Source organism: Podarcis liolepis, assembly GCF_965112155.1.
Source record: "Podarcis liolepis genome assembly, chromosome: 4".
Lineage (NCBI taxonomy): Eukaryota > Metazoa > Chordata > Lepidosauria > Squamata > Lacertidae > Podarcis > Podarcis liolepis.
The window spans coordinates 77,282,683-77,297,795 of record NC_139558.1 but is presented as its reverse complement, the minus strand read 5'-3'; the positions used below and the strand labels follow the sequence as shown (position 1 = coordinate 77,297,795).

General features: G+C 43.3%; 1 protein-coding gene across 3 annotated transcripts in view; it reads left to right on the top strand.

The window, feature by feature from the left end:
* The window catches only part of IGSF11 (immunoglobulin superfamily member 11), a 176,500-nt gene that overhangs the window by 149,313 nt on the left and 12,074 nt on the right, over nt 1-15,113 (top strand). For all 3 annotated transcript variants that reach the window (XM_083498950.1, XM_083498948.1, XM_083498949.1), the window contains one exon: nt 12,356-12,519. In XM_083498950.1, the coding sequence (XP_083355076.1) occupies nt 12,382-12,519 (138 nt within the window). In that variant the 5' untranslated portion in view covers nt 12,356-12,381. The remainder of the gene's footprint in view (nt 1-12,355; nt 12,520-15,113) is intronic.

The following is a 15,113-nucleotide window of genomic DNA, read 5'->3' as shown; positions in this document are numbered from 1 at the left end:
GCCACACTTGGGTTGTTGTTTTTTATGTAACAAAGTCAGCATATCATAGAATCATAAGGTTATGTGTATCTTATTTCTGTCTAGTGAGCAATGTATCAGGTGTTGAGACTTGTCACGTTCCACTCACGTTTTTAGCAGGATGTTTCTTACATAACATTTACCACGCAAAAACAATGAATTGGAAAGTGGTGGAAGGGAGCGAGAGAGGCTGAAGTAACTGTTTCAGTAAGTGGCACTTACTCGTGTTTAATTGCTGTTGACTTCTGTCCTCCTGGCAGAAAATCTCTATCCCTCTGATTGCATTCATTTGCAAAGGGTGTTTAATAGGAAGATATGTCTTTGGCACTGATAAACATTTGGGTTAATGAAGTTAAAACATTCCTCTGCATTCAAAATGCCCCTCTGCCCAGGGGTTACAACAAGATGCCCTTTGTATTTGAGTCCTCAACCTTCCTCTAGAACAGAAAAAGTGATTTGCACTAGCAATGGGCTCTCCCCCCTCCCCATTATCAGGCGTATGATAGGGTCTGACTCCATACCCAAAATCTGCTTCTGCCATCCACTTTATGAAATCCGCTTTATCTGGGAATACTTTTTTTGGAAGATGGCTGTGCATGAATTTATGTGTCGAGATCAGTGCAAGCAGACCAATGCACAGTCTTTACAGTAAGGCTCTATTCCAATATCACAACGACCGGTAGATTTTTATGTACTGCAGCCTTCATCTGCCTTCACAGCCATTGTAACATACGGCTTGTTACCTTCCACCTGTTCTGCCATTGAGGACTTCTTGGATCATTCTTTTTCTAGCTCCGCCCCTTTTGGGTGACACTGCTGGGAGTATGAGACTCCTGACAGCTTTGCTCACAAGGATCACAGGAACGTGCAAACCCACTCACCACAACAAGGTGATGATCCAGATAGTGACTTCATTTGGGATTGTAGTCTGAGCCACTGGAAAACTGGGGGCAGTGGGATCTGATTCAGGCTACTGTAGTACTTACAGGGGTATGCTGAACTTGTAGTTCAAACTGGGTCAATGGGAAGTTGGGTGACACCACTAATTCAAGCATGTTCCAAGGTTTTTTTTATTTAGTCTTCAGCATCTTCCTATTCACGACAAAGGTACTGTCTGATTCATTCACTATTACACATAAGTTAAAACGACATAACGTAGCTTCATGTAGGGAAGAATGTTCCCCTTTCCAGGGTGACGCAAGTGTTTTTATCAATGATATATCGCTTGTTCTCATGTTACACTTAATACAGGCACAAACTAACTCATACAAGTGTGCAAGTGTGTGAAAGAGTGCACACTTGTTGATTTGCACAGCTCAGCTATTGTGTACACAGGCTCTACACTTGTTAAAGGTTACATGGGGCTAACTGTATGAATGTGCAGCTTTTGAGTACAAAGATAGAGGGGTGCCTTTGTTGAATGCACTGTGTGAACACCCCTTTAATGATGGCAAGACATCTTGCATAATGCCATCATGTACACTATTTTATTATTTATTTCATTTATATGTCATCCTTCCTCCCAAAGGAACCTGTTCACTAACAGACCAGATCACATTGTTGAGGCCAATTAGATAAAGGAGCGCTGGAGACAAATGGGAGCAAGGACAGTGAGAGCTAAGAAGGAGAGAGTTGGCACCAAGAAAAATCAGCAGCTTCTAGAGCCAAAGAAAGCCAAAGAGCATCAAAACAAAACAAAAGTTCAGTGGAGGGCAGTTGTTTAGTCATTTAGTCGTGTCCGACTCTTCGTGACCCCGTGGACCAGAGCACGCCAAAAGTTCAGTGGAGGGCAGAGTGGATACAATTAGTTCAGATGGAGCAAATATACTAATTTCATAGGGAATATCAGAATTTAAGGCTCAGTCATACTCTCTTGTGAGCAGGAGTGCCAATGTTATAGTCCACAAATTACATTTGGGGTTGCAGCAAATGAATTGCATGCAGAAGTCACAGACTGCTTCCATGAGCCTGGCTCTGAGACTCAGCCTGCCACTGCACCAAATTTTGATTTGTTTCCCTTGAGCAATACTTCTAAACCTCTGAAGAGCATGAAGGGGGTGTTATTAATATTGTTATTGTTATTGTGATTATTACTTGAGGAATACAACACTGATTTATTATTATTAATATTATCTCTGGTGATTATTTATATAGCAACAAAAAATAAATTCTAAGTACTTTTCTGCTTCCCCAGTCTGCAGGCTCATTGGGATCCTGATAGCAAACATTCAGATCCCAGATCTTAATGACCACAGTGTATTTGTTTGACTGATACTTCCCTCTGTGTCGGCTCTCAGAGCACTATACATAGCAGTGCTAAAGCAGATTCTTCCCTTCACCCATCTGTCCGACTGCCATTTTTGTCATCCTTATTTACACTCCAGCACACATGTGCAGACCTTAAGATGATTCCAGCCTATGTAACCCCATATCGGTTTGCCCACACCCCATGGGTTATGTTTCCAAACGCCTCTTGGGGGTCCTTCCCCCACTCCCTCCTGATCTATTATTGATTATGTTTGCGCCTTGAGTCGTTTTCCTTTATTAGGCAGTTTATCACCATGCTACCTTTTTTCAGGGAGGAGGAGAAAATTTACGCTCCTGACCATAAATCATTTACAAGGCTGCTGGGCCATTAATGTATTTTTTATGGCTCGGCAAAGAGAAAATAGGAACAAGCCCCCTGGCAGAGCCTTCCTGACCCGTTTCGATTCCCCGGCTCCTATCACAGACCCTCCGATTCTGGGAGCGAGCAGATGCATCCTTCTGCAGAGATACTGGCAGTTTTCATCCCCCCAGAGGGTCTGCATTGCTGTGTCAGCAAAGGAGTGCATGCTGCTGCTGCCGCTGCTGCCGCTGCTGCTGACTGCACTTGGCACCGATCCGCAACGCAGTGAATCTTTGCTGACTTGGCTCTGCTGAATGAATTTAAACAGAGAAATTGGGGGTGGGAGGAGAGGTTTGAGAGTAAGTGGCATGAGCAGTAGCAGTGTTGCTGCTGCCTGCAGATCCCAAATAGGAACTTTAATTAGGTTTCTGCCCTCTGTGCTTCTGTGTTACTGATTTTTACTTGACACTCTGCATTTTCTCCCATAACTCTGTCTTTCGGGGCTGGGCTGAGAAGGTAGTAGTGGTGATTAAGGTGAGTGAATGAAGAATGCAGTTAGGCATCTGGGGTTCAAATCTCAGCTTGGCTCACAGGGTGTCCTTTGCATCAGGTTGCTCATCTGCAAAGTGGAGGAGATGTTGATGATGTTGTTGCAGACTCTTTGGTTGTGGATGTTAATATGGAAGAGTGATTTTGCTTCTTATTATCTGATTTAGCCTATCTGCATGGAGTGCATCATTCATGGTCTGTGTTGGGCTAGAAAGACTGACATGGGAACAGTGAATTGTCTACGCTGACTGGAAATAGCTCTCTGGGGTTTCAAGCAGGGTTTCTTCCCAGACTTTCCTGGAGATGACTGGATTTAATCTGGAACTTTTTGCGTGCAAAGCCGATGCTCTACCACTGAGCTGCAGACTGATTTTTTTGTGTCATGAATTATCACAATAAGTACAATAGGTAGGGGGAAGCATCTACTGTGTATTTAGGAACTGGTTTCTCATCGTATCTGGCAGCCTTGATGCACCAAAGCATGTAGAGTCACTGAATCTTACTAATGCAGCTGTTCCAAAATACCTCTGCAGGCAAATGAAAATGCAGGGACCTCAAGGTCTAACTGTTTCAGAAATTAGCAGTCTCTAGACTTGGCCAGTGTCAGATGCATCAGAGAAAAAGCATTAAACCTCCCATAATGTACCTAATTGTGCAATGCTATACCAAGGAGAAGGAGATTAATGCATGCCCCAGAGATTGATGGGGATTGATTAGCTTTACGCAAGCTAATGTCATTCTAGTTGCTATTTTTAGTCCTATCGGTGTACTTTCTTATATTTATAGTCTCACTAATAGTACAAAACAACTTGGATATCATCCTCTTAAAACGCAACCACAGTTTAGGCTGGGGGAAGGGCAAGAGCACATGAGGCTGACAAATAAACGTAGAGCGGCCAGCAAAATTGAAATTCTGCACTTTAAATAAACCAGGCAAGTGTGCAGATTTACATAGCTACACAGTTTACTCCCTTTGCTTTATTGCTATATTTTGTGGGGTAACATTTCTTTTTCATTTTTACAATTTTTCTTTTTAACCATGGATGAAGACAACACTGTTGCTGTTGTAATATTTATCTTGTGCCTTTCCTTTAAAGAATTGAAGGCAGCATACATCTTTCCACACCAACCCCCTACCATTTTACTCTCACAGCAACCTTGTAAGGCAGGTTAGGCTCAGAGAGAGTGGCTGGCCTGAGGTGAGGAAGTGACCTTCTTTGATGAATTGAGATTTAAACTTGGATCTCTTCAGTCCTTGTCCTAAATTCTAACTACTACACCATATTGGAACTAGAAGAACATTGCAGGAGGAGGCAATTTGGTTTCTATAGAAAGATGATGCCCAATCCTGTGCACAGTTTACTCAGAAGCAAGTGTACATGCAGTTGCAGTTTGGGAACCTTGGGAGAGTGCCTGTTGGGCTAAAAGTAAAAGAAAAGGATGGATTATGAGGAATGGGTGCTTAACTCTTTTGTTGCCTACTGCTTCACGGAGTTCAAACCATAACATGATTCTTTGATTCCACATTCTGTGTAATGAGTGGTATGAGGGCAGCTCTGCAAATTTCTGGGCCTCCTTGAAAAGTCTGTTGCAATTTGCAGGTGTGGTGTGTTGCAAAGGGTTCTTGTCCCCACAACTGATACTGTTCTAGTAATTGACTAGCTCTATACTTGTGTAGAGCTGACAGTGAAAGCCCAGAGGCACATAACAGTATCCAGACAACTTTTTGTTAGTGAGCATCATTACATCACAAAAGAATGTGCCAATATCTTCCTTCAGTGCATTCCAGTTAAGGAAACCTCTGTTATCAGCTCAAGGACAGGGATTCTTTCTGTTGGCATGCATGGGCCACATTTCCCCACATGTCTGGTGGGGCTGCACATGCCAGCTGGGTGGGCAGTGCCAGAGCTGGCAGAGGATGGAGCCAAAAGTAACTCTTTTAATAAAGCAGAATCACTGAAGCCCATCTTGTGGGCACAACTATTTTAAGCATATTTATCTTATCGTCTTAGGCTCTGAATTCCTCCTCTTCTCTGTCAGGGGCAGTTTGGCATTGAGAGGAAGGTAGACAGGCTTCCAGTTATCTCTGGAAGCGGCCTCCAAGCAAGGATGGAGAGACTCCTTCCTGCTGTCGGAGAAGGGAGGCTGTGCTGCTTTTATCGTTGCTCACAGAGACAGCAGCTGAGTTCAGAGCAACCTGGGTCAGTGGGGCTTTGATAATCAGGCAGTTACTCTGCTTTGTTTCTGCCTGGCCCAGACGTATGCTATCAGCTACAAGAGAGGGGTGTCAGGTGGGAGCAGTGAAGATTTGTGGGTAATGGATGTGGCTGCCAATACATTTGTTGGTAGAGCAGTCTCCAATGCGGAGGAAGCTCTCAGGCTTGAGTGGCTCTGAGCATTAATTGTCGCATATGTCTGCTTATTTAGAGCGCTACATGGCATGTAACCATGTACAATGAGTTGTAAAGATAACAACAGCCCTTGTTTTCTGTCAGACCCCCCTGCCCCACACTTCTAAAGATGCTTATGTTAGCTAAGGCTTTTCCTTGCTTTATTAAATCAATATGTAAACAAAGGAGGAGATCCTTTAGATACCTGCTTTAACAGCTGACACTGCAGTTTTGCATTCCAACAAAAAGCGTATTAGATCAGTGGAGGGCTCTAGACGGCAAAAAAACAGCAGAGACCTAATGTATCTCTCCTTTTTCTGGGAAGTGACTCTTGCAGCACCTTGAAATACAAACTCCATGATCTCGTGTGAAAAATGCTGCAATGGTAATTTGCAACCAAAGAGAAGTCTGGGCTACATGATTCTCAGCGGCAAATTATGCTGCCAGAGTCATTTGCCTGAAGGAGAGGAAGCCCATTGGATCCCTTTTCTGGCTGCAAATCCATGCCCCCTCCCCACTCCAGTGATAATTCTTATTTTTTCCCCCTTAGGGAAAGGGGGAAAGGATGGCAAATGTCAAGGGGTTATATCAGTCAGGCTCCTTGAGAGCACCACTCAACACCGAAATGGCTTGATTGATTTTCACGACGAGCGCCAGGCTGCTCACTTATCTCTAACAGAGTTATGTCTCAGAGAGGTAAGCATCCTCCAGTCCTTTCCCTCCCAAGAAAACTGGTGTAGTACTGGATTGCTGCCTTCTATTTTGGCTTCTGGCTCTGGAGCTGAACTGATTGGAAGAGGTGAAATTGACAAGGTGCCCTGTTTAAAACTACTTTCTGTTGAGCCTGATGGAAAATGACCAGCTTTGGCCAGCTTCCACTTCCTTTCCCCCTTTGAGGATTTGTGCACAAACTCTTTGGCTTGGATCCTGAAATAAGTTAACTTAAGAAAGTTTGTGGAAGGAAAGTTTGCAATCCTCTTCTTCCCCCTATGAGCACCCCCACAGTCTCTCTGGAGGGTTAGAGGGGCCCTCCTAAGTGATGGGAAACTTTCCTTTGAACTTTCTTAAGTTAACTTATCTTACGACCCATTTGGGGTGATTCCCCTTTCCTTGCAGGCAATCCCTTCACCCCTTCCCATATTGTTCCCTTGCACTCTGTTGTTCTAGAGGTCCTCCCTCCAGAAGGTTTTAGGGGGCATGAAACTGTCATTCTATGAGCTTCCAGAAGTTAATGTAACTTAGAGCACAAGCCATAGACCCACCCATAGGCACATAGGAAACTACCTTATATTGAATTGGACCATTGTTCCATCCAGCTCACTATTGTCTACCCTGACTGGCAGTGGTTTTCCATGATTTTGGACAGGAGTCTTTTTCTCATCTGTTCTTAGAGATTAAACCAGGACCTGATGTATGCAAGGCAGAGGCTCTGCACAACATCCCATTGAGCAACGTGGATAAAGTACACATGAACTGGTGGTTGTATGCAAAGAACTAGTATAATGCAGTGATTAGAATTTTAGACTTTAACCATGGTTTAAAAATACTTGCTCTATGATCCTGAGCAAGTCACTGTCACCTAGCACTACCAAACTCCTTGGGTGTGATATGAGACAAAAAATATTTGCATGCCCTATCAACTGCACAGACGGTTGGGATCCAAATAAAATTAAATGAAGCAAAGCCACTAACTAAGGTCTGGGTGTGCCCTTGTTATTATTAATGCTCTTAGCTGCCCAGGAAGTAAAAGTCAGACCCTAACCCGGCAGTTCTTGAGAGGTTTGGGGGTTTTTTGTCACAGAAACTGTCTTACTTCATCCCCAAAATTATTTTGCCTTTCTCTGTGCTTCATACGAATCAGCAGCACATGCCACAGTGTATTGTTGCTCACTCTCCAGTCTTTCTTAACATTGTCTTCAAGGTCTGTACTGCTCATTAGCTGTCCTTTCTGTGTTAGAGAAATCTTGACAGTTCAGGCTGGTGTTGCTAAGGTCTGGGAACTAAGTTTTGGAAACATTCACCAACAGGCATTCACGAGCAGATAAACCAAAAGCTTTTTTTCCTAGATGAATACTAATTTTAGACTCTGGCAAAAGTTCATTTTCCTATCCATCTGTCTTGAAATGTTTTCCATTAATTAATTATCACTTGCTGTGGTTTCCTCATGAGCTGTCTCACGGTGTGATGTCATCACCTGATTCAGTAGAGTTTGTGTTTATCCTGCTTGCCCTGTGTGTGTGTGTGTGTGTGTGTGTGTATGGGAATCTTCCATATATGGGGGGATCTTTCCAGCATGAGGAAAAAATATCATGGCAGTGATCAACATTGAATCAACAATAAAACTATGTTCATAAAGCAAACACAGAATTCATTACAAATCAGTAGATTAGCTTCATACATCATCATAGATAGACCTACCTCAGGGAAAGCCTGGGTGAACAGATAGGTTTTAAGTAGGGTGCCTAAATGCTAATACTGTCTAGTATTGTCCTGGTGGAGATCCTACTGAGCCCTGGCACCTTGGGATAGAAGATGGTACACTGATAACAAATACAGTGATTCCTCTCCACCCAACCCAGGGAGATGGTGTCTCAGCTTCAAAAACTCAAAGACAGTCATTGCTCTTTCTCTGGCCTTGGTGCTTTGTTCCTTGGTGCTTGGAAAGGGCTCCCTTTGCTCCTTCTTGAGCGGATGGCATCCTAGTAGCAGACTGACTCAGTCATAGGCCAGAAGGGATTTGTGGCACAGGCAACATCCTTCTTGTTCTTTGGCTGTCCTTTCTCTGTCAATGTCATTGATGCCTGGAACTGAATACCTTTGGTGGTGGACTCTTAAGACAGAGACTACACTCATGCAGTCGTGGCCATATTTCTTTGTTATTTGTATTAATCCTTTTTTATTTTCTTTTTTGGCCTGAGCCTTTGGTGTAAGGATGAGACCTAAGTCCTAATAATTTTTGTGCCACTGGGTATCCTGGTCCGGTTGCCAAAACCATTTCGTGTAAAAGCAGGACATCTTTTGGGGGAGGAAAAAAAACCCTGAGAGGAGGACATTGAAGAATAGTTCACTTACCACATTGTATTCTTATGGGCTATGTGTGAGTGTGTTTGTCTTTAAAGAAGGCTCTGGGAATAGAAGGCTTCTGCTGGCTTTAAAAAATGTTTCCCAGCCAAAGCAATGATCTGCCAGACATTTCTCCTACACAAAGGAGAAACGGAATTGCAACATTTATTATTAACTTTGCTGCCTGATGCTTCAGGGCTGGAATGTAAAGCGTTGCAGAGAGCCTCAAAAAACAAAACAAACGAAAAAGGATTCCACTCTGGTCAGGCTGTTAGCAGCTTAGTCCCCTTACTCGTAGCAAGATTGCTCCCTTGGTGCTAATGTAAGTGAGTAGAGTTCTTCTGAGCGTGTATGCAGCATGCTGGTATGTTTCCAAGACTGAACTTTGGAAGTGGAGATGCACCGGCTAATTAAGCGATTTGGTTAGGAAGGTGGCTGCTGTATGTGGGCAGTTTCACTTACCAAGATACTGACTGCCGGGCACTTCTGCACAACCTCATTGCACTGAATGGGATCCTCATTCACTTCTGTGGGTCATAGTTATGCCAGAGATGTTTCCATGAGCTGTGGCCTAGTCTACTGCTTGTGTGGGTTAACTGGATGTTACAAATGTGTACCTGGATTCATGTGTGCAGCCAGCATTCATGTATTTACATGTACGCACTGCTGAAAGGTTTAGGATCTTTTGCTGGAGTTACAACATGTATTTGTTACATAAATACTGTACATGAGTTCCGGCTACATCCATGTAACATGGACATTGCTGGCCCTTTAAGGACAACTTCACATCAATGTTGTGTGTGTATATGTATTTTTAGAGTTGATGTGTAAGTGTTGATAAGTATTTTAAAATGTTTTCATGTGGCACTGGCCTACTTGGTTCAGATATGCATTTTATTGTTGCTTGCCCTAGGATCGATAGGATGAAAGGTTCATTTATAACTGTAAGTGAGGAAATAAATCAATAAGGTATATACACACAGGATAAACTTGTGTGTCTATTTTGCCATTTATACCCCTTTTTTACAGAAGCAGAAAAGAAAGCTGTGTAAGAAAACAGTGAAGTATGAAGCTGCAGGCGGCAGATTTTGGTATTTGGGGTCAAGGGTGGGATTGGCTTGTATTAGAATCTGCAGTTTGGCTGACCAGCTCTACAGTATCCCACAGTTCTTAGTAGCCTTGTAGGATGAACCACTCCAGAGGCCTCTGGGTATCAGAATTTAGAAGGTATGGCAAAGGCTGTGGCCTATCCAGTGTAAATCTATCTGTCCCCAAAGCATGACCCACAGGGCCAACTGGGAGGGCCTGATCTATGTCAGTACTCACAGAGGACCTGAACACTCTTGAACATAAATGATTATTTAGGATTACTTGGGGCCTGGCATGGAGAGTATGGTTCCAATAATTCTTCCAAACATGCACAGATGGATTAAGGGCTTTTGCAGAGTCTGAAGTCTGCACAGATTAAGTTGTATACATGTGTGAGGAAAGGCTGATCTACACTGTTCAGATGGCTGCCATTACAAAGCCTTCAAGGCACTGGAGTGTCCTGACAATGTTATTGGTATGCACTAATACTTAGAGCTGAGGAAAATGTACAGTGGTACCTCGGGTTAAGAACTTTATTCGTTCTGGAGGTCCGTTCTTAACCTGAAACTGTTCTTAACCCGAAGCACCACTTTAGCTAATGGGGCCTCCCGCTGCCGCTGTGCCGCTGCTGTGCGATTTCTGTTCTCATCCTGAAGCAAAGTTCTTAACCCGAGGTACTATTTCTGGGTTAGCAGAGTCTGTAACCTGAAGTGTTTGTAACCTGAAGCATCTGTAACCCCAGGTTCCACTGTACCTATAAGTGCAAGGGGGTGGTTTTGACTATCTAAAACTATTCAGATTTCACCTAGAAGTCCAGATAAATAATCCAACGCGTCTCAACTCATTCTGAATGGGAAAGAAGTTTGCTCACTCCTAGTTTGCCATTTAATCACATTTATGCAAATAGCTGGTGATTACACCTTGGCTGGAGAATCAGTAAACTTGAGGTCAAACTAGATGAGATGTTAATCACACAGTGATTGTGTGGTTAGCTTTTGAATAAATTACAGGTGCAGGAACAGGAGCTAATCTGGATTGGGACCCTGGCAGGGGAGGGGAGGGGAGGTTTAACCCTTTGACACACACCCCTGCCTCATCGTCCCATTATGGATGAGGCCATTCATGTCTTCAGTTTACTTTTTAAAAAGCTATTGCTAATTGCATGGTATTGATGTCTCATCTGGTTTGGGCCTCAGGTATTTAAGGTTCTTTTAGTGGGAATTCTGCTGTTATGATTCAGAAGATATGAGCATAGGAATTTGGCCTGTATGGAGTCCTGCAGTTGATCATCTAGCTCAGCAATATTTACACTGACTGTCCGTGGCTGTTCAAGGCTTCAGACTGGATGCATTATCCGTTCTACCTGGGGTGCCTGAGACTGAACCTGTATGCAAAGCAGATGTTCTACCACTGAGCTACAATGATGAATAATAATAATAATAATAATAATAATAATAATAATAATAATAATATCCCACCCATCTGACTGGGTTGCCCCAGCCACACTGACCGACTTCCAACATAATAAAAACACTTCAAAGGAAATATAATAAATGAACAGAAAGAGAATAAAAATCCCACATATATACCAAGTGTAAATATTGCCACCACCCCAGCTTCCTCCTTCTTCTTCCCCAATTTCATTCTGTATACAAAACTAATGACTCACTTCAAATGTAAAAAAAGATTCTACAACCTGAAAAAAGACAAGGCATGTACTTTTGTAAATCAAAAGTTTAATAAAAATTGTTTGTTTGAAAAAACAACAACAGCAAAACATCAAACATAAAAAACTTCCTGATACAAGACTGCCTTCAAAGGTCTTTGGAAAGTTGTGTAGTTGTTTATCTGTTTGACATCTGATGGGAAGGTGTTTCACAGGGCAGGTGTCACTACCAAAAAGGCCCTTCCCTAAGATAAATATATTTCTGAATGCAAATAGGTTGTGGGGTGTAAATAAATGTAGTGGATTGTAAGCCTGTGGGCAAGAACGGTTGTGAATTATTATAAAGCTTGTAAAGTGCTCAGCACTAGTTAAAGACTCTGGAAATAACAAATGGTGGCGGCGGTGGAAGGCATGGCTAGAACAAGGAGCTTGTTGAGAGCAGTTCCTTTTTTCATTTTGCTTTTGCTTTGTACACTTCTATGGTGCTGCATTCATTTGTGCCTCAGAACCAGCCTGTCCCAACAAAAGCAGATGCAAACTCAGCATACGTTCCTCCTCCATACTCCCTTGCCACCTTTCCTACGTTTACCTGTCAGAAGCAGTTGTTGTGTGCGCCATCCCCATCTGTAGCCCTGCAGGTGCTATTTAGCTTAGCAATACGAATATTTGTCTTTTGTATGCCTCCTGCATCCTGTGCACCAAGAGCCAGAGAGGCGCCACAGACTGTCCTGGATTGCTCCAGGCAGTGGAAAGTCTTGGAAAGTGGGCCAAAGCAGTGGCCTTGTTGCGGGGAGGGAAGGGAAGAGGAGGGGATGGAAAACAGGAGAGGAAGTGAGGGTCACAGCAGGGAAGATGGGAAGCTTACTCTCGCATTTGTGCACCTACTAAGTATGTATGTCATTGCAGGCAAAGGTTGAAAAATGGTCTCCTGGATAAATGCATCATGTCACCTTGGTGCCTCTTTCTTTACAGGTCTAGTGAGTCCCCTGGAAGTGTTCATGAACACAAGGAGTGTTGAAGTTGCTCGGGGCCAGACGGCGGTCCTGCCCTGTACTTTTACCACCAGTGCTGCGCTTAATAACCTTAACGTCATTTGGATGGTCACGCCACTCTCCAATGCCAACCAACCTGAACAGGTACCAAACTCTTGGTGGAAACACAGAACTAGTTGGCCAACCCCCCCCATAGGCTCATAGGATGGCTTATAAATCAATGCAAATAACAGAAGACTTGCACTTCAGTTTACAATCTAGGGCTGCGTCGGTTGTGCTGGTTTCCCCCAATTACGTTCTGAAAATGTGGGAAGCAGCCAGACTATAGCTCCAAATGACCTTTTTTGGCTGTAATGTGTGAATGGACAGGCAACAAGTGTGTCTGGGGAGTTTCTGTAGCATATGTTTCTGAGACCCACACATTGACTGTTGGTGTTTCGGATATCTTCTCTGTGTTCAGCCACATCCAGCATGGCCAATGGTCAGATGTAATGGGAGTTGGAGTCCAGGAAATTCTGGAGACTACAGCATTGGCTACCCATACACTAGGGTGTAGGAGTGCAGCAGACAGAGGAATTTCTGTATGAGGAACTTCTGATTTGAGCCTTGTGATGCCACTGGGTGTTGCTAAGAAGTAAGAGCAGGAGCAGTGACTTATAACTCACTTGATGTAATATTCAGATAATCAGATATAGTACAGGAATGATTGGTGAAAGGGCCTAAATCTGGAGAAAGGCATGCAGAGGGTTGGTGGTGGAATAATTTAGTTACTGCATTCTCTTTTTTTAATTATGCATTTATTTACTTTTCATTCTCTTTCATGGCTGATTTGGAACTTGTTTATTCATTTTCCTTATTCCTATTTGCTTTTGATGGGACGCCCAGCTAATTTTCTACTTCCTTTAACTTTGATACTTTCCAATAACAGCCTACAGTCTACTGGTAGGAAATAAAATGAAATTCAAATGAAAATCTAGGTTTTTCTCATTTATTTGCATTGAATTCTGCTGGAACAGCCTATACAGGTCATAGAAAGGTTTCTGGGGGAGGGGGAGGATCGAGGGAACAGTTAGTCTATGCCTGTGCATCTTTTTTGATTACATCAGACTTGTCAGATTTCAGATAGGTGGGACAAAGGGTCCCTATTTTATAGACAATTTGTTTCATTTTGATTCATTTTTTAAAATGAATGCAAACTCAGGCTTATGCTTGTTATTGGAATACATTGTCATAGTGAATTATTATTATTATTATTATTATTATTATTATTATTATTATTATTATTATTGAATTTATATACCGCCCTATACCCAGAGGTCTCAGGATGCTTCACAGAATAAAATCAAAATATAAAACTACAAAATACATAATCAAAATAGCAACAACAACAAAATAAGTCCCCCCCCCAAAAAAACCCCCCACATTTTAGAAAGGCATAGGTTGTCAATAAAATCAACCAGAGACCCAGTTAAAAAGGAACGTTTTTGCCTGGTGCCTAAAGGTGTATAATGAAGGCGCCAGACAAACTTCCCTGGGGAGAGCATTCTGCAGAGGGAGAGCTACTGCAGTGAAAACCCGTTCTCGTGTTGCCACCCTCCAGACCTCTCGAGGAGGAGGCACACGATGAAGGGCCTCAGAAGATGATCTCAAGGTCTGGGTAGGTTCATATGGAAAGAGACAGTCCTTGAAGTATTGTGGTCCTGAGCTGTTTAAGGCTTTATAGGTCAAAACTAGCACTTGGATTTGGGCCCGGAATCTAATTGGTAGCCAGTGCAGTTGGACCAGGATCAGTGTAATATACTCAAACCGTCTCGCTCATGTGAGCAACGTGGCTGCTGAATTCTGCACTAGCTGAGGTTTCCGGACTGTCTTCAGAGGCAGCCCTATGCATAACGCATCGCAGTAATCTAACCTTGAGGTTACCAGAGTATAGACAACAGTAGTTAGGCTATCCCTGTCTAGATAGGGATGTAGTTGGGCCACCAGCCAAAGCTGGTGGAAGGCTCTCCGGGCCACTGAGGCCACCTGAGCCTCAAGTTTCCTGGAGTGCCCCCAAGCTACAAATCTGCTCCTTCAGAGGAAAAAATAAATAAATAAAATTCCTTCCAGTAGCACCTTAAAGACCAACTAAGTTAGTTCTTGGTATGAGCTTTCGTGTGCATGCACACTTCTTCAGATACACAGAAGTGTGCATGCACACGAAAGCTCATACCAAGAACTAACTTAGTTGGTCTTTAAGGTGCTACTGGAAGGAATTTTATTTATTTTTTTGACTATGGCAGACCAACACGGCTACCTATCTGTAACTGGAACCTTCAGAGGAAGTGTAACCCCATTAAGAGCAGGTGTTCTCCCACCCACTAGCAGTGCCTCAGTCTTACCTGGATTGAGTTTCAGTTTGTTGGCTCTCATCCAGTCCATTACTGAGGCAAGACGCTGGTCCAGCACTTCCACTGCCTCAGCTGCAGATGTAAAGGAGAACTAGAGCTGAGTGTCATCAGCATACTGCTGACAACGTACTCCAAACCTCCAGATAACCCCACCCAGCGGTTTCCTGTAGATGTTGAACAACATGGGGGATAGGATTGAGCCCTGTGGAACCCCACATTGAAGGTTCCACAGGCCTGAAAAGCAGTCCCCAAGCAACACCCTCAAGGAATGACCATCCAAGTAGGACTGGAACCACCCCAAAGCGGTGCCACCCACCCCTAGTTCGGCAGCTGCTTCAGAAGGATACA